The sequence below is a fragment of the Cricetulus griseus genome, chromosome 4, assembly GCF_003668045.3.
Source record: "Cricetulus griseus strain 17A/GY chromosome 4, alternate assembly CriGri-PICRH-1.0, whole genome shotgun sequence".
Classification (NCBI taxonomy): Eukaryota; Metazoa; Chordata; class Mammalia; order Rodentia; family Cricetidae; genus Cricetulus; species Cricetulus griseus.
Window position 1 is genome coordinate 20585118 of NC_048597.1, and position 19615 is coordinate 20604732.

The following is a 19615-nucleotide window of genomic DNA, read 5'->3' on the forward strand; positions in this document are numbered from 1 at the left end:
TGCAGCTCCAGCAGACGGAGCGATGAATAATTAGGAAAGGCTTCCATGAAATCACTCACCGAGAAAATTACCTGCCCATTAAACGGGCCGCGTGAGGAGCGGGAGGCTAGAAGCCCACCTCACCCCTCCCGAGGAGGGAAGGAGGGGGACACCCGGGAGGCTCCTGGAAAGAGTTGATGGCTAATCGCAGTCCTGGCTAGCCCGCAGCGGCTCCACATTGGTTATTTCCGTCCGTCCGCCCCCCCCCCCCCCCGCCAAGACTCATCGCTTGCCCGATTACCCCAGCTTCGAGGACCCAGGGGCAAGCTATCGCCCCTTGCACGGGAGGTTGACACAGTAGAGGTGGAGATCCGGGTGCACCCCTCATCCTCCACTGTCCTCCCGGGGACCAACTCGGAGCAGCTCTTTCCTCCCCTCCTCTCCTGCCTTCTCGCCTTCCCTCCTCCAAGTCCTTCCAGCTCTTGGCAGCTGCTGGAGGAGGAGGAGGCAGCATAGCCCCTGCTGCTGAAGCAGCGGCTGCACGGGAAGGGGCTGGAGGCAGGTCGGCTTCTGGAGGCTGGACCAAGCGCTAGCATCCTCAGGGCTCCCCGGCTCCTTAGTCTAGCGGCGCTCGCCCGCTCGCCCACAGCAGCAGGACGCTAGCTCGCTCCGGGGCGGGCCCTGGGGGTGGCCGCCGCCTCAGCCCAGCCCCTCCCTCCTCCCTTGCTTCCTCTCTTTGCCTCCTTCCTCGCTCCCTCACCACGTAGGAGTTCCCATTCTCCACCCCAGCCGTCCTGCTTTCCCCTTTCCTTCCTTTTGGAAACCAGAGACTCCGAGGGAGGCGACCAGGCTGCAGAGGAGAGAGCCGGCTGGCTCACAAAGTGCTGCTTTGACACATCCTTAGGATGGAAGTTAAGTGAAAACAAAACAACACAAAACAAAACTCCGGGAAGTGTTGCTGCTACGGAGAAGGAGACCCGGGGGCAGAGGAAACCCGGTGGGCAGGCCAATGGTTGTTCCGCAGCGTGTTGGCAAGTTTGTGGAACACTTTCTAGGAATTAGGTCTCTTTTGTCCCCCGTCATCTTCTTGACTTCTGAAGAAAGAACTTGCGTTTGGATTGCAATGGAGTCTAAGGAGACAGGGCTGGACACACGTGAATAGTCCCGCCAGCTGGGCTGAATTTGTGGGAATTTCGCAAGCCAGCCCGTGGAAGCCCAGCAGCTCTGGAGTCCCCTGGGTTTATTCGGATGGCTCCTAAGGCGTCCCGAGTCAGAACTCTTCACCAACAGCTTCTGATGTTGCCACTTTGCTCTTCTTGACCTTACTTAATCTCTAGGAAAGTCTAAACTTCGGACCTACCTCTTTTTTTGATACTTATTTTTGTACTTCTGCTCTCTGGGATTGGTTTCTTAAACACTCTGGATCCTTTTTCATATGTCAAAATGAGTCCGCCGATGTTTACACTACTATTGCTCTTTGGATTTCTCTGCATTCTGATTGATGGTGAGTTAAGATACTCTTTCTTTCAGAGGTGGTTGTGGCTTCCAAATAAAATGTCACGGTGGTTGGTAGTGAGTTTTGGCCATGCACAAGCTCTTCAGGGGGGCAGAGGTTCCAAGTCTTTTGTTTCTAACCTGCTGCTAGTAGAACATAATGTAGTCACCTATTGTTGTTACTGTAATTAATTAATTGAAGAGTTTTACAAGAAGTGGTGGACTCCCAGCTTGGAGGAATAACTACGAAAGACAATGTCATGAAAGAGCCCAGCATGACTGTGGCCACTCTCTATTTGGTATTTGTTCGGGTTCTAAACTTTGGCTTAAGCATTCAGCTTGTAGAACTATAGGAGCTGATAAGGTCCAGGTGCATGCAATGAGTTGGGATTTGATACTGGCTATCTCAAGGTTCAAAGGGTGTCACCTGTGTGTCAGTGAATGCTATCCCGGCATGAAATCAGGATGAAGGTTTAGATCACAGACAGAAAACTGTCACAAGCGGGACTGGGCGAGGCTCCAGGAAGGAGGCAGTATTCACTATGGGCTGGCTAGAAGCTGGGAGTCCTCAGCGGGGTCCCCAGTGGACAGACACAATGGGGACTTGGAACAGGTGCTGTAGGTGTCTCCCTCTAGGCTGAACCACTCTGTCAAGCAGACAATTTTCTACCTCTGGCTTTCCTGTCTTTTGTTCAGAGTCAGTTTCCGGGGCTATCCTCATTGACTATCTGGTTCATGGGAGATTAGTACAAAATCCTTGTGTAGCTGTTTGCATGAGGAGGGTTAATGATTGTGAACATATTATGGGTTTGTTCTTTGAAAGTACACACACACACACACACACACACACACACGCACACGCACACGCACAGGCACACGCACACGCACACGCGTACACACACACACACACACATACACACACACACACACACACACATATATATATATATATATATATATATATATATGTATGTATGTATGCAGATATTCTGTTGTTGGCTTCTGGGGACATTCATTTTTATATCAATGGCAAATGTTGTTTATAAAGAGTAGAATAAGCCACTCATCCCTATCCCAGGAACTAAGCATGGAAATAATTTCCCCTTTTCATTATTGTGCTTATAAAGACTCTGAAGTATATTAATCCAAATACTTAAGACATCAAGATAACGTGTTGCTATATAAACTTTCCTTTGAATTCATTGCTTGGGACATTGCCTAGAATTGCCCATCTGTAGGAGCTAACTTTGTGTCTCGAAGCTGTTGTACAAAACCTAAGTACAGACTGGAAAGGAAGACTATAAACACAAGACGATGTAGATGAGTTTACTTAACTGTCAAGTGGCCGCTTTCAGTTGTGGAATGGAATACGTGAGTTCAGGCCCTCCCTCCAACCCCAGTGACAGGTATCTGGGTGGAGTGCTTGTGTGCACATTTCTCTCTTTCCCTACAAAGTAGTAGAAGCTTAGGATTTGATCACTGGGAGTGACATTGTGGTAATTTCTATAATCATGATTCATGCATGGTCATTTCTAACAGTTTACTTTTATCATACATAGATAGCATCCTTACATATTCCAAATATGCTTGATTATTATACTAAGACTTTCCTATATCAATGTATTTATAAACTATGTGTTCAACTATAGAATTAGCACCATTTAAAAATCAGTCTTGAGGAATAATACACTTAAATTGCTTAGTGGAAGTGACAGAGGGAATCTGAAAAGCTTGGTGTTACAGAAGGTAATTAATGTATCAAGGTGTTTGGAGATGTATGAAACAAATGCAATTAACCAGTGTGTGGGAACAGCAGCAGGGACATATTTTCTGCCCTGCTTTTCTCCCTCCCTCCTTCACTCCCTCTGTCCTCCTCGTATCTGTTTTATCCTTCTCTCTCTTCTTTCCATCTTTATCTTCCATGCCCACCTCTCAGCTTCCCCCTCCTCCTGCTCCTTATTTTACTCCTCTGAAGACATGTCTGGAACCTTTGTTCTGATTTTCCATCATAAAATAAGGGGGCAGTCTGGACCATCTGCAAGGGAGTTCATAGCAATAAAGTGAGAAATGCCTACAGGTAAAGGAGTTAAGACCAAAGAGACATTGTTAATTTTCCTATGTGTAAAATCAGCTGGGTTGGGATAAAAAGCCATTATAGACACTCTTGCTGAATTTGCGGGTAACCATACATTTGACATTGGCTTGCCTTTGCATACTTCAGAATGGTGACAGTTCTTCCATGGGGATTGTTGAAAATTTTGGATGTGGACAATACTGCCATCTAGGCTGTTTGAAGGCTTGGGACCCTGTGTTCACATATCCAACGAGGGGGGCTGGTGTACAGAATCTCTAAGCTCTCTCCCCTTCTGGATTCTGTGATATTTATTTACTCATTGTCCTTCTTGGAGCTGTGGGCTTGTTTTCCACATGAATTTCAAATTTAGAGAAGCTTGTACCATTCCAAAGATATACTGACTATCCTTGTGCTCAACATAGAAATTAATTTTATTCAGTGGCAAATGATACATAGATTTGCATTAAAATTTGCTTGGTGGGTTATTTATATGTGCATTTTTATAGTGCATGAAAAAATGTTGAGTTTTGCCTCCTCATAGAAAATATGTGCTAATATTATTTATGACTTTTCAGAATCTTTTCCCTATAGCAAACCATAAAGAATAAATATTAAGTTAGTTGAGAACTGCAGACAGATCAACTTCTAAAAAATATATTTGATATGAAGGTATTTTTCATTTGAAACAGATTAATGGCCATATGAAGGGTTTGCTCCCCATAATAGAGAATGTGTAATGAGTTTACCCTTTGCTTAGTAGATTCTGTTTTTAAATAATAGTGGTTTTCAATCAGTGATAGTGATATTATTTGGATGACTGCAAGATATTAAATTATAATCCCATATATCAATTTGATATTTTTACAAATCTTCTGAAAGGTGTTTTTACAATGATAATGATTTTCTCTTCTTTACTCCTTCCCTATTCTTAAATGAAATGACACATGTGGTATTTGGGGAGATAAAGATAATGTGTGTGCACACTGCAAATGCACAGTCTCGCATAGGTTTATACATTTTGCTAAAGTGCCCCTTTCAGTAATGGGCTCATTATCGTAGCCGTATGTAGCCCATTTCAGAACTTGAATTGCATATAAGTCACCTGAAATTTGTTCTTGTAGCAAAGCAGTAATATCATATTTGAATTGGCTTTGTTTGAATAACCTTTGATGCTATGCAACATGTGGACCATAAACCAAAGGGATTACTTAGAACATTAAACGAGTAAATCTTAAAGTAAAAGTCACGATTATAGGCACAAAAAAAATTTTTCTTGTTACTTTACTCCTGGGCAGCTTGCAAATAGCATTGGTGACAGTAAAAAAAAAAGTGGATAAGTTCAAAAATGGCTTAAATGTGGATATGTATATAGTGGAAGATTGCCTCTCTCTCTCTGTTTACTTCCATCTCTCTTTCTCCCCGAACCCTGGTGGGTGGCATATATGGGTATGCATATGTGTGTGTATGTATGTATTTAGGAATATATGTTTATGATGTTCATAAATTAAAAGATAAATTTACTTCCCATAAGCAATTTGGTTTCTGAACAACATTTGAAATGGGAGGGGGGTCATCTTACCTTCATTCTTACTCTCTTCTGCTTCCTTCCCTCTACTTTCTTTTCTTTCCTCCCCTCCTCATCTCTTCCTTCTTTCCTTCCTTCCTATTCTTCTTCCTTCCATCCACCCTTCCTTCCTTCTTCCTTTCTTGTTTTCCTTTTTCTCTATTTTCAACATTGTGAATGAATTAGAGACTTTTGAAGAGTGAAGAAGATTGTCAATAGTCTTTATTAAATGATAATTGATCTAATCTGCATTTAAGCGTGTGAGATTAATAGGTGTTGGACTTGGGTATATGTAACTTTGGGTTAACACATCCTCACTTCTCTTTAGATAAGCTATATCATTTTAAATAAACGTGCTATGTATATATAGCATATTTTCATACCTAGACAAACTGAAGTTCCAGATATGAGTTCAAGCAGATGGATACATATAATACCATTTTATAGAATTATTTTTAAATAACAGAATTGTCATGCCTTTTACAGTTTCTCTAGGTACAGAGCTATCAATCTCAGTCAATATATGGCATGATAGTTTTCTTCTAAAAACATATTGAATGAAAACTGACTGGATGATTATAGTCTGTTGAGGGGAAAGTTTTACAAATCTTTGTTGAGTCTCTTAGCAGCATGCTATGCTAAGATGAATATGTGACAACACCCACCCCGACTACCTGCCTACAGTTCAAAATAGTGATGAAGTCACTAGGCCTCCGTCATCAGTGTTTGCTTCTTCATTTCAGCCACTCCTTGTAATTTTTCATCTTACCGTATTTCTGCTCTATAAAGTCTCTAAAACTGCCTTATCATTTCATAGAAGAGTTGGAAATCATTGAGGATTGATCTTCATGTGTCTATACCCAGCGCATCTCCTCTCCAGTGCCTGGTGCAATGCTTACCAGGTCCCTCTTATTAGGTCGGATCTTGGTTTAATAACTACTGATACAGTGCAAACTCAAGCCCAAGATAGAACATGTTCATTTTGTAGTTGTTTGCACCTTATCAAATGGCATTATTATTTACATTTCTTCATGATACAAAGCAATGAACCACTTTTTGTCTTGTTCTCTTAGCTCACAACTAGCTCTTTGTAAAACAATTGATACAGCCAGATTTTGTGATTTTTCCTCTATCCAACATCTCATGAACAATTTTAAATATGTAGAAAGTTGAAGATAATTTTTAACAGATATCAAATTTTACCCATTCTGCTTTATTAATACATAACTACTAACTTATCAGTTTTGTTAAGTATCCCTTCATCTTTCCCCTCCTAGTTCTCCAGACTTAAGCCAATGAGACCTTGATTACACAGGTAGATGAGATGTGGATTTTCCTTTAGTTCTTTGCTTATGGCTTCCCCAAGCCTTGGCACAAAGATATACAAGACTCTATGAGTTCAGACTATCTTCTGCCTACCTGACTGCAAATGTTGAGATTATTTATCTAGAATACAGATGCTGACATTTAGGGGAAGTCATTTAGCTGAGTCAAGGCCTTTATAGTTGATCTTTCTTTTTTTTTTTAAAAAAAAATGCACTTATCCAGATTTTAGTATTGGTATTATTTCTCAATTATTTAATAATGTTCTTATTCCAATGTCATCTCCATGGAAACACTGATGTATGAAAAAAATACTTTCCATTATTAAAATAAATAACTGATATAACCAAGATATAAACAGAAGAGGCATATTTTGGGTTTAGAATTTTGACAGTTTCCATCATTGCTGGTAGACCCCAGTGTTCTGGGCATGTAAGAATGAAGAATTTCATGTGAGTAATGTGTGGCATGACAACACTGCTCATGTCATAACCAGGAAGTAAAATATAAGCAAGAAAAGGTGCTGAGGTCTTGCTATAAAAATCATACAAAAATTATTCAATATCCTCATATTTGACACCACCTTGAGAAAGTCCTACCAAGTGTGCCTCCGTTGGGAGCTTTGGAGGATGTTTACGTTTTAAATTGTAGCTGCCGGATACATTATCTAAAATTGATCCTTTTGAAATTGCATTCTACTGCCCCCTTTACGTGTCTTAAAATATGTTTTATATAGCTCACCTCCAGTTGGAGAAGGGAGAGTATGTGTCTGTAATTGTCAGTGTTTTAGGAAATGTTAAGGGTGCCACACTCACAGGAACTCCATCAGGAGATATGAAGTCTAGTCACAGGTTGACTTTGTTAGTCAGAGCACAGAATGGTGTGTGATTTCAAGATTCTTTTGTTACCTAGTTCTTGAAAATCCTGGGGAAGGGGCCCAGAAAGATGTGGCACACATAGCGGCTTAGCCTCATTGTAAAGAACTCTGAGCTTGTGACCTGACTATTTCATAATGGCTAAAAACGATAACTTGTAGGACATTTGCCCTGGAGGGTGATACCATCTTCATTATATTTTACTCTAAACACATTTCCCCTACATCTTCAGAGGAGACGACCATTGGCACTTTCTAAGGCCTAGGAATGTCCAGGAATACCATTTGGAAGAAGTCAGTACCTAGTGTCTCTGCAAGGAAGACATGCAGAAACAGGAGACACTACCTTGTTCTGCCAGCACAATGAGAATAGCCAGACATTGGTGGATTTGTCATTTTGTCATCAGACTCCTGCACTAAGTCCTTATACCAGGCCCTTCAATTTGACTGTCATGTTTACCAGTGTGCCTCCAATACCTAGAGCACTAAGGACAGAGTCCTTAGTCAAATATTTGTTGAGTAATGAGAATGTGTTTATCGAGTGCTTTTGTGATGCTGAGTTTTATAAGTTGGCCAAACACAGGAAATGAAGGTGTGTGTGTGTGTGTGTGTGTGTGTGTGTGTGTGTGTGTGTGTGTTTGTGTGTGTGTGTGTTGCAAACTATAGAAATTGACTCACAAAATTATCAAATATGCATATTAACATAAGTGATATGATTCCTAGTGACTCAATGTTATGCTTTCTTCTGGGCAAGAGAACCGGGCCCCCTGAATGTGAGTGTCATCTAAGAGGCCTGGTCAGTCTATAGGGCCTCTGGCAGTGGAACCAGTATTTATCCCTAGTGCAGGAACTGAGTTAGGGAGCCCATTCCCTATGGAGGGATACTCTCTCTTAGCCTAGATACTTAGGGGAGGGGGTAGGGGTGGAGGTCTAGCCACCTTCCCAAGTGACAGACTTTAATGATCCCTCATGGATGGCCTCACCATCCCTGGGGAGTGGATGGGGGATGGGATGGCAGGGGTCAGTGGGAGGCATGGGAGGATGGGAGGGATAGGAAACTGGAATTTATATGTAAAATAAGATTGTTTCTAATTTAAATAAAATTTATAAAAATTAAAGAAAATAAATATTTCAAGGAAGTTTTAACTGAAAATTTCATTTTCAAATCTCAGATAAAGACTAAAATAGATGCTCTATAATTTGGTCCATATGTATTTTCTCTGATTAGTCTTAAAGAGGTGAATTTCCATACGCCATAAAATTTCTGACTAAAGCGCAGTGTTTGATGATTTTAGGTATAATTTCAGAGTTGCACAGCCTCGCTAGAATCTAATTCTAAAACGGTTTTCACCCTAGAAATAACTCTTCTACCTTCTTCTTTATAGACTGCCCCTCCATCTAATACAGAAAATCATTTCTCTCCATTTCGTTTCTAGAGGATAGTTTATTTCCTTTTTTTACACTTATCATGTTAGATAGATTTTGGGTGGGTCTCCTGTATTCAAGAGGCAGAAACAGAAGAATCTCTGTCAAATTGACACCATCCAGGGCTGCATAGCAAGGCTGTTTGAAAATAAGAAGCACATATAAACACACACACACACACACACACACACACACACACACACACACACATATTTTGTGACTAGTTTCTGTTCATAATATTTTCATTTGTTTTTACATTTTTAATTCAGATTATTTTCCTCTCATATCATGTCCCTACTGCAGCCTCCCCTCCCTCCTCTTTCCCAGCCCCTCCCTCCACACCCACTACTCCCCTCCCCCTACTCCCCTGATCCATTCCTTCTCCCCTCTCCTCCCCAGAAAAGGGCAGGCCTCCCAGATATGTCAGCTAATCATAGCATTACATAATATTTTCATTTCATGATTAGTTTCCTTAGCATAATATTTTCAAAAGTCATCCATATTATAGCATGTATTAGGACTTCATTCATTTATTACTAATAATATTCTATCTCATAGATATTTTATCTAATGTGTTGATGGAGATTTAAGTTGTATAATGTGCACTGATTTTTGTACATAAATATACTTTTAATTAAAAGAGTGAAATTGCTGGGTCATATAGTAACTGTTTTCTTAACCTTTTTGAGGAATTATGATATCATTTTCCTCAGAACTACTACTATTACTACTACTGCTGCATTTTCACCAGAAATGCATGAGCTAAACATGGTTTTATTTCAAAAAAAATATTGAATGACCAATATGGGCTGGATTTGCAGATTTGAAATGAAACATTATTATAATAATGTCTTAAATTTCCAGTAATCTGAAATTTTGGCCTTGGAAGTATTCTTCATTTACTAGGTGAACTTTTACACATTTAGTTAATACAAGTGAACTTTGCCACTTAGCACCATCTAATGAATATGAAATATACATCATGGAAGCATTGGATGCAAGTGGGAGAAGACTCATTTGCAGAAACATCACATTTCTCCTAGTATTTGGACACATGGAGACCTAAAGTTCTGAAAAATGTGTGTATTTAGTTGGAGCTAACATTACCACATGGGAACCAAATTTAACTTTAGAGACTCAAGAGTATCTTCATCAGGTGTTTACTTAATATATCAGTAAGAGAACTAACTACCTTGGCAGCATTGTGGTTAGCATTTGATTCAACACATGCTTGTAGGGTGATGATTTGTAGTCAAGCCAACTTGCTGGATTCTTTAAGAAAACACAAGAACTTGCTAAGTCAATCCCTGAGTCTTTTCCTTCTTAAGAGTCTATCTTTTTATGATCTACATTTCATAGTTTTTAAATCTCAGCCAAGTGTCAAGGCCACTTGTGCTAAGAGAATGTGGAAAACTTTACACAATAGTTGAAGAGAACTTACAAGAATGAATTTACAAAAATATTTCAAAATTGATGAAAAGGACTTAAAAGGAATGGTCCAGGCATCTAATTGCTGAAGCAAAAGTAGTGTCTGCAAGGGGGTTTTGAAGACACACCCAACAGATTGTGTGAATTCCAAGAAGGAACTAAAGGATTAAAGGAATGTGCCACCACCATACAGATCTACATAAATTCTCATGAGGAATAAATGAATATATAGTGAACAACAATATATGAACAAGAATATATGAACAATGGTCTGATTGATGCCTTATATTTTATAAAAGTAACTGAAGTACTATATATAACCTTAATTGGTAACAGTTTATTATTATTCTCTGGCTTGTATAAACAAGGAAAAATCTAGAAAGATTTTTGACTATCAAACACTAGCTTTGGGCCTCACTGAGTATACATATTCCCAATAAATTTTGTAAGATTTTTTCTTAGCAAGAATCTTCAGGTAACTTACAAGAATTTTTGTTGTTGCTCAAGTGGACTCATCTGTGACCACACCTATGCAACTGTGACAGGCATGCCATGACATGTGTTTCCACACCTATGCAACTGTGACAGGCATGCTACGACATGGGTCTCCATTACATCATATGTTGATCACAGAATGCTTAGCATTCCCAAGTGAAAAGTGTTATGACAGAAAGGAGCAAATAAGGAAGGCATCCTACAAATAGCAATGTTTGTTAGCCAATATTACATGATAGTAGAATGCTATAGTTTGTTTTCTGTGGATTTACATATTATATTCATATTTTAATATTTTTACCTACTCTTTATGGTTTTACATATGTTTATGGTTTAAAAAGTACCATGGAGATAATTCTTATGTAAGAAAAATCCATTGAGTTCTAAATAAATATAGCTTCTCCATAGAGCTTCTTTCTTTTTTTTTCTAAAAAACATATCTTTCAGGAAGTAGAGATGTTGATTTTAGTATCATTTTACAATTATTCATTATGCAGGTGTGCATAATGACTGGTTGTGTGTGATAGAAAGCATGGTCTAAGTAGCACAAAATATCCTTACCACTCAGGGAGGAACTCTTGGAATGAGGTAGCTGTTCTATTACTAATTGTTTGAATTCTTATAAAGAAACAATAGAACAAAAAACAAACACAACCAAAGCCAAGACTTTGACTGTCCATTCTCCAAGTCTTCCTTCCATCCTAGGTACTTTTACTTCTGGCCAAGTACATTATAGTGTAATAGATTTAAGGAAAGAAAAATTAGACTAGGAATTACCCATAACTGTAATATTACCATTCATAAAGAACAATTGCATTCTGTTGCCCAAACTGTGTTTTGGTTTAGATGGAATGATACATTTATAAAAATGGAAGATGGTCAAATATTCCAAATCTGCGATTTGCTTCTACTTTCTATCATTATTAACAACTGGTTTATATGTCTTGCTTCATGAATAATTGCAGTTTTAAAGTTGGAACTAAGAAAAGCAATGAGAGTTCCTGACCTTGAGAACTGAAACTGTGTATCACACTGTGGTTTTAGCAGACATTTTTACATTTCTGTGGCTAGGATTGATGTGTGATTTCTTTCCCTTGTTTTTGGTCACAAGCCTTTTAGAAATTAGCTAATAATCAGGGATAGAAGTCAGGGATTTCATTACACTGCATTCAAATTCCAACAACCACCACAAACTTAAAAACAGCCTGAGATTTAAGGGATTTGCCCAAAACTTCTGGCATGGCTAGAACTAATTAATATGTCCATATGTACCATGAAAACAGGCAAGCTTTTGAATTAGAGACATCATTATTTTTTCTTTTAAAATGTGTAAATTTTTGTAAATTAGGTCAAAGGTTAAAGCTTTATGATACATGCTCTCAAGTACTAGCAAGTGGTACAATATGGTTAAAATAATTTGTTAAGATGTGTGAAAATTAGAATGTAATTTTCAAAATTACAGTATATTAAGGTGAAATTAAGATGAATTTAGCAGCAAGTATTTTTCTTGGGAGTTTTAAAATGAATGTCTGCTTGTTGCCAAATAACAGTATATAGTTACTGAAAGCTTAGTGCATTACTGATCCACTCAATTAGAGAAGACCGTTCACTTTTCCATAGTTACACACAATAGCCTGTGTGTTCAGACAGTCACATAAATATCATCAATAGGTACTTTTCTGAACCACGTTCTATTTTATCTTTCTCATTCTTGTTATGGGTTGTAGGAGAAAGTGAACACAAAAGAGAAAACTGTCACTTAACCTTCTTAACACTTCTGTTTTTGAAACAGGGTTTCAGAGGGTTGTTCAATCAGGTTAGCCCTTAGTATGTGGCCCAGACAGGCCTGCCACTCAAGGTGATCCTCCTGCTTCAGCCTCCAAAGTACTGGATATACAGGCATGTCTGTCTGTGTAGAACGGAACATATAAAAAGAAATGAAGAAATGTGAGCACTGGGGATATCCATTGGTAGACTGCTTGCATAGCATACATGGAACCACAGGTCCGATTCCCAGTGTCATCTGGTTGTGGTGATACATGCTTGTTGAAGAGGTAGAGATTAGAGTATCAGACTTTCAAGGTCATCCTCTACTACACTGGGCCTTCAGGCTAACCTGGGTTAGAAACTCTAGTCTGTCAAAGAGAAGGAAAGGAAGACATGAACCTAGGCAAGCTACAACCCTAATGAACTTTTTTTTTTCATGCAAAATATATTTTTGAAAAAAAAACAGCATTTCTTGTAATGGTGTCAAAATGATTCTTCTCACTGTGTTTTTGTTTTTATTGCTATTTTTTAGAAACAGGGTATCAAGATCAAAGGGTGTTTGGAACCCACTATACAGTTCAGGGTGACCTTAAACTCACAGAGATCTACATGCCCCTAACCTCTTGAGTGCTGAGATTAAAGGCATTTGGCACTCTGCATAGTCTGCATTTTTTTTTTTACGACCTTAATTTCAAATTGAAAACCAGCAATGAAAAACTTTCAGGTTGTGCTTGGGTCCTGTGCTTCCCAATACTGAAGTTGTCCTTGACCTTTCCCCCTCAAATCATGGTCAGGGTGTTTGGTGATATTATCATTTCAAAACAGGAAATGTGGTAACAAGTATACCAGGAGTGCTTTCCCTGGTTCTCATGGAAATGTGTTACCTTGAAGTAAGGTATACTCTCAAGTGTTTTCATTGTGATTGCTGTGATTTGCAAATCTGGGTGATGTCAAATTTTAATGTAAAATAAGAAAAGAATCAGAAAAAAATCCACATACAGCAAGCATATAGGTGCTAATTTGTGGGGGTGGGGTGGTAATTACAGCTTTTATATGTCAAGACATATGGCTATAAAACAGGTATAAAGGTAGTTGTTTGAGACCTACTCTTTTCTCATGATTTGACAGAGCACTTCTATTTTCAGAAGACACATTTCCAGGTTCCACTGTGTTCTTTTAATTTTCTATGAGATTCTAATAGGTGTGAAGGTAGGTCACTAGAAAATTTGAAATTTTCTAGGTTTTTGTTCATTTCAATAATATGTCTTATGTTGAATTTAAATCCCAAGTTCACTAAACTTTCCTCTTCTACAGGCATTGTTTTTTTTTTTTTTTTTAATCTTTATAACCAGGGACTAAACATAGCATATAAATAAAATCAAACAACTGCTTTTATAGGCTGATTTCTGCCATGTATAAGCATTGTAAACATGGACTGCTCCAGGAGTGCATGCATAATTTTTGCATTTGTAATCATCCCAGAAGTGAACAGATATACCTGGGAAGGTGAAGTTTTTCAGCTATAAGAGATCACCAAGAGGGTGTATTGAATGAAAATGGAGCTTTCAGATGAATTGATTGGACTAACATTTGAAGGCCCCTGCTACATTGCAAGTAGACCAGCTGATGTTTAGTTCTACGGAATTATTCACATTCCCATAAAACAAAATTATTTAGCATTTGTTGAATCCTTCTTGATAATCAATTGGGGATCCAATGCAAAAAAAAAAAAAAAAAAACCCAAAAAAACAAAAAACAAAAAAACAAGAAAACATGCATCTTCTTTGTAAAGAGCCAAATTCTTCTGGTTTTCTGTGAGAGCAGTGGACATGCCTTCTTGCCTGGCTGATATCGGTTGCTAGGAGAAGTGCACCGGGTTGCTTGCTTCATAGCCATCAGTAAAACTAAAGAGTGCATTGAGCGAGAGAGGAAGGCAGAGAACACAGCACAAGCCATGAATCATGACTTGTCTCCACTGTGTCCACTTTGGCCCCACTTTTTCTTTTTTTTTTTCCTGTGAAAACTTTTGTTTTTGCCAATGATGCTTTCTTTCAGTCATTATCCTTAATCCTTCTGGTGCCTGAGGGGATGAGAGCTGCTAAAGGGTGGCTGTGCTGTTAAGAGTCCTCTCAGAGCCATAATGAAAGCCTTGAGAGTTATTCATGGGGCCACATGAGCAAGAATGCCCTACTCAGTGAATAGGTTCAGTCAGCTACCTTTGAGATGGAGTGATTAATACCTTCTGCTTTTAATGGGGGGAAAAGGCAGACAAGAAAGGTCTTCATACTACTTTGGTCATTTTGCAAATTAGGTCTTCTATATTGTCCATGCTTTTGACAAGGAAGTTGCTAAATGTTCAATACCTGTGATAGCCTTTTTCAAAGCCTAGTGGTTTATGAACTGTTAATTGTGACTACTGTCAAATGAAATAAAACAGTCAAAATATCCCCAGAAGAACTGCAAAAAAAGAGAGAGAAGAAAAGAAAAACCATTTAACCTGTCTCACATCTTGGCAATGTTTGTCATGACATTGAAGTTAAAACCTGCTGTTAGTCTCTTCTTCACAGGGTTGTTTAGGCAGGTCTGATTTGCAATATTCATTTGTTTGATAAAGAAACTAATTACAATGCTCTGGAGAGTTTAGAGAGGTATCTAATGAGAAAGGACTGTGGGTGGCAGGTGTTAGCTACACAAGAGCACTTGGATTTAGAGGACACTTGGAGAACTGCAAAGTTGTTATTTGTATGTACAAACATATATTTGTGAATATCTTATGTTTAGGATAGTTTTGAATGAACGGTTATAGAAGACACATTTATAAATCCCATTACATCTTTTTTTTCACATCTTTCATTATGTAACACATATAGCATAGTTCAGATAAAATTTGTTTGAGGTTTAAGACCCTTGTTGATCAACTGACTGCAGAGGTAGAAAAGTTGCCTGGTTTGGGAAGTCTGTGAATAACATCCTAGGTATGTCACTTGGTGTTATACATGCTGCTCTTACGTTGATGTTTGTAGATTGTTCAAAGAGAGAAGGTAAATGAAACCAAGCTTTAGTGTCTCTGGAAAATGCATTCCTTATCTCTCATTTTTTTTCCTTTTGAATCAACAGCCTTTTCTAATCCTTCTACTCAATTTCAAATCCAGAAATCCTTGCTTTAGTCTAGCTATGAGAACATACGTTTCAGTCACCCCTGTGCTGTTCCTGGAAACCTGTTTTTCCCTCTGTAGAGGTGAAATATCTTGTTAAGAGGTGGTAATACCCAAGGGCAATCAGAGATGGAAATGTAACGATTTGCTGAGTGATGTCTAGAGATCAGTTTCGAGCAGGGGCTGATTTAACATCTTTATTTGTGATATAAGAATAAAGTTGTAAAGAAATTCTATTCTTCCACATTAGAAAACCATAGTGCTCTCCCTCCCTCCTGGAAAGCATGCCTAATGAGTTACTAAAATGTCAGTAGGAAAGAAAAGACTCATATCAGAGTAAGAACCAATGCTTTATTTAGTACCTCAATGTAAACTAATTCTTCAGGGAAGTAATCAGAAATCTAGACATCCAAGTAGAGGGAGAAGCTGGCAAGCCAATAACACTGAAAGGGCCCTGGGGAGAAGTGTGCAAGAGTCACAGAGAGAATGAGAACAGTCAGCTGCTGGATCCTACTTCAAAGGCCACAGGATAGTAGTGGCCATTTCTGGAGTGTTGCATCAAAGAACATGGCTTGGATGCAATGGAGATTCGTCTTTCATTCTATTTCATAGACAGAACCTGAGCAAGGTTTTGTTATATTAGACATACAAGTTAATGTTGAAAGAGACTCTTTAGGAAGATATCTGTCAACTGAGAGCAGAGATGGCCACACTTAGAGTTTTTGCATGTCCCTGCCACTTCAGATATTAAAATCACTCCTATAAGATCTAATTAAATATTGGGGGCAAATGAGCAACAGTGGAGCAATATTTGAGATATTTGACTAGCAATCCTTTAGGACACTATTACCAAAATTCTTAGAAGCAGTGAAATGCATTTAGATGAAAATTTTTCTTATTGTTGGCTTATTCTATATGTGTTGCCTAATATAAGATTGCATTAGAGTTCAAAGGAAAAGTCATAAACTATTATAAGCTTTCTCTATTTCTGCATGAGAATTGTAATTAGATGAACTAGTTGAGCACAATCCAGAACATAATCCTTCTACTGCCTTCCACATTAATGAGATCTGAGTAGATGAACATAAAGCCTTTGGGGCCATACAGTTTAAGAGAATATGCAAAACTCAAGAGCTTATTCCACAGAGAACTGCAAAATGGTAATAGGTATGGAAACTAATAACTCAGATGGGCTCCCTACCTATAGAATTGTGGGTGATGCAGAGGAAATGTGGAGGACTCAGTTTCTCTCCTCTGCACAGTAATGCTATGACATCATATCTTTTCATAGCATTTCTGACAACCTTCAGTATTTACCCCATGTAATAGTTTCGAGGAGTTTGAGAAATATGTATGTACATGCATATGCAAACTCACTTAACTAAAAAGGCATCCGAATGCAACCTCATGTAAATTGGATTGGATGGTAATGTGTGCAGTAGAAATTCCATTATGCTGTATCTTTTAACCCTAAGGATCTCATCAAAAGGGGTGAGATGACATTACAACTAGACACTTTATTCCTATTGATTTATATAACTGCCATATCGTTTCTTATTTTCCTCCTTCTGGTTTTGAAAGGTAGCCTAAATAATATTAATGAGGTAAAGCACAGAATTCTAAGTTTCCATGATATATAATAAATTATAAAAGATAAATAGAGAAGTTGAGTGTTCCTTAGAAATAACTGGAAGACACTCATAATATGCAATTTAGAACAGGTTTTTTTTTTTGGTATTTATCTCATGAGATTTTTCCTTCCCTGGGAAAATAAATCACCTGAAAGGTCTGGGATGTTTGAATAGCAGCCTCATAAAGCCTCATTCAATCTAAGCAAGTTCCAACAAGACAAAGTCTTGCAAGAAGGATGGTAGCCAGAGCAGAGCTTGGGACATAGATCTCCAGAATTTCCTCCAATGTAGCTAAGACACTCTTTTATGATGTCATCCTTTTGTGGTCCAGTTTGTTCAAGAACCCACCCCTAGAACTCTCATTTTTTGAGGAAGGCAGTATTAAGTAAATTTGGTAACTTTGCTTGATGAGATCACAATGATGTTGCAGCAAATAGTAAGCATGATAACGATGTGTGTTTTGTAAATGAAATATCTTCTACAGGACCTTCATGTTGAGTTGCTACAAGGTGGCATCTACATGTAAGCAGTATGTACAATGGGGTTGCTGTTGTAATATAAAATAAAAGATAATTATGTAGCATCTGAAAGAACAGGTCTATTTTTCCAGAATATCCCTAAGCATGAGTTTCTTACTCTTTGTAAGGTTAGCCAATGCCTCGAAATTGCCAACACAATTAAAAAGCAACAGAAAATAATGCACATCTGGAATATGGCAATGAAGGACAGCTGTGTTGTTTTGTTTTGTTTTTGTTTTTTTCGAGACAGGGTTTCGTGGCTTTGGAGGCTGTCCTGGGACTAGCTCTTGTAGACCAGGCTGGTCTCGAACTCACAGAGATCTGCCTGCCTCTGCCTCCCAAGTGCTGGGATTAAAGGTGTGCACCACCACTGCCTAGCTGGACAGTGGTACTTTTTTTAAAATGCATACTTTTTACTCTTTCTGTGTTTCTGGCTATTCTAATTAATATTGATGGTAGTGCATAATCACATTTATAGCGTGATCCCTGGGTCTATTGAACCTCTCTACTGTGCTGTGTGCTTACACTTATGTCAGGAGTTTTTATTTTGGTGTAAAACATAGATAGTACATGATCACACTCAGTAGATTTGTACCTGAACTTGAAGTTAAGTATGATAAAGGGAAAATACAGGACCATAAAGAGATTCATTATTCAACAAAATTTGATGTTTGAGTCCTGGAAGCCTCATGGGGAAGAGCACTTATCCTCAAATATTCAGGTTTGGAAATAGTGGGAGCAAGGTGAGGAACAGCAGGCAGCAGAAAAGTCCACAAGGTGCCGAGATGGGAGAGTTTGACACCTACGGAAATTTCATGTACCTGGGAAACAAAAGTAAGTGGTAAACCAAAAATTGGTGGAACAAACTGTAATGGATGCATCAAATTCCCAAGCGTTGTTTCTCAGCTTTCTTCAAAAGAAAAGGGTAAGACATTAGGGATGGTTTTCCTCGGAATTTCTAATCTGGTAGAAGAGACCCCCAAATATTTCTGATTACTGCTATACATGAGCAGTTGTGAGCCTCTGGGACTCCCCAGGGTAGTGAAGGCTTACTGGGTAGAAATGGAGGTATAAGAAAGAGAAGGAGAAGAGGGCACTTCCTGCTGAGGCTAAGGAGAGATCTATCAATGGCCAGTTCCCAATCTCCATACCTGTATCAAAAGCTGGAATTTCTCTTTGCAACATGGATCACAACAGAAAACCACAACCACTCCAAACACAGAGTTGTGGAGCCCAGTCCCAACTGATATCTTATTGCACAACTCCTGCACCCAAGGCCCCAGGGATCATTGCAGAAGCAGGGTGGGGAGAGGTGGCAGAAAGATTGCAAAAGCCAGAGGCAGGGAATTTCTTTGAGATTATGTCTCATAGGAATGTCAGAAGGTATACCATTAACTCTTACCAATATGGCTCTTTAAACATGACCCTAATAAGGATGACATAAATAGACATTCTAATGTGGACGGGGAATGCGGGCTCATGAGCTCTCCACTCTAGCCATAAAACTACAGGCAATTATAGAATGGTGAGAGAGGGAGAAATAGTCCTCCCCGGGGAAGAGCAAACCAATTGGTTCTCCAATACCAAATGATCATCTCTGAAAATATACATAAGAAGGATTTTACAGAGTGAGCAAGGTGTATTTAGTATTATTTATATATCAGGAAAAATATATATGTAGCTACCTTAATGGAAAAAGGCCATGAATTTGAAAATGTGCAAGGGGGAAGGCAGGCACATAGGAGGGTATCCGGAAAGCAAAGAGAAAGGGAAATTATATAATTATGTAATATCTCAAAATAATATTAAAAACAGCTGAGGCTATAACACAGTTCAGTGTAAAGTACCTGTTTCTATACCCCCAAACACAGGTTCTGTCCTCAGCACT

General features: G+C 38.7%; 1 protein-coding gene across 6 annotated transcripts in view; it reads left to right on the forward strand.

Moving 5' to 3' along the window:
• The first annotated feature begins 713 nt into the window (after nucleotides 1-713).
• Robo2 (roundabout guidance receptor 2) overlaps nucleotides 714-19615 on the forward strand; it is a 482486-nt gene continuing 463584 nt past the window's right edge. For 4 of the 6 annotated variants that reach the window (XM_027412411.2, XM_027412408.2, XM_027412409.2 and 1 more), the window contains exon 1: nucleotides 714-1483. Coding sequence is in view for 5 of the 6 variants with exons in the window: in XM_027412408.2 (XP_027268209.1) it covers nucleotides 1423-1483 (61 nt within the window). In the remaining variant the exon portion in view is untranslated. The remainder of the gene's footprint in view (nucleotides 1484-19615) is intronic. The other 2 variants (XM_027412410.2, XM_027412413.2) reach the window with 1 other exon arrangement.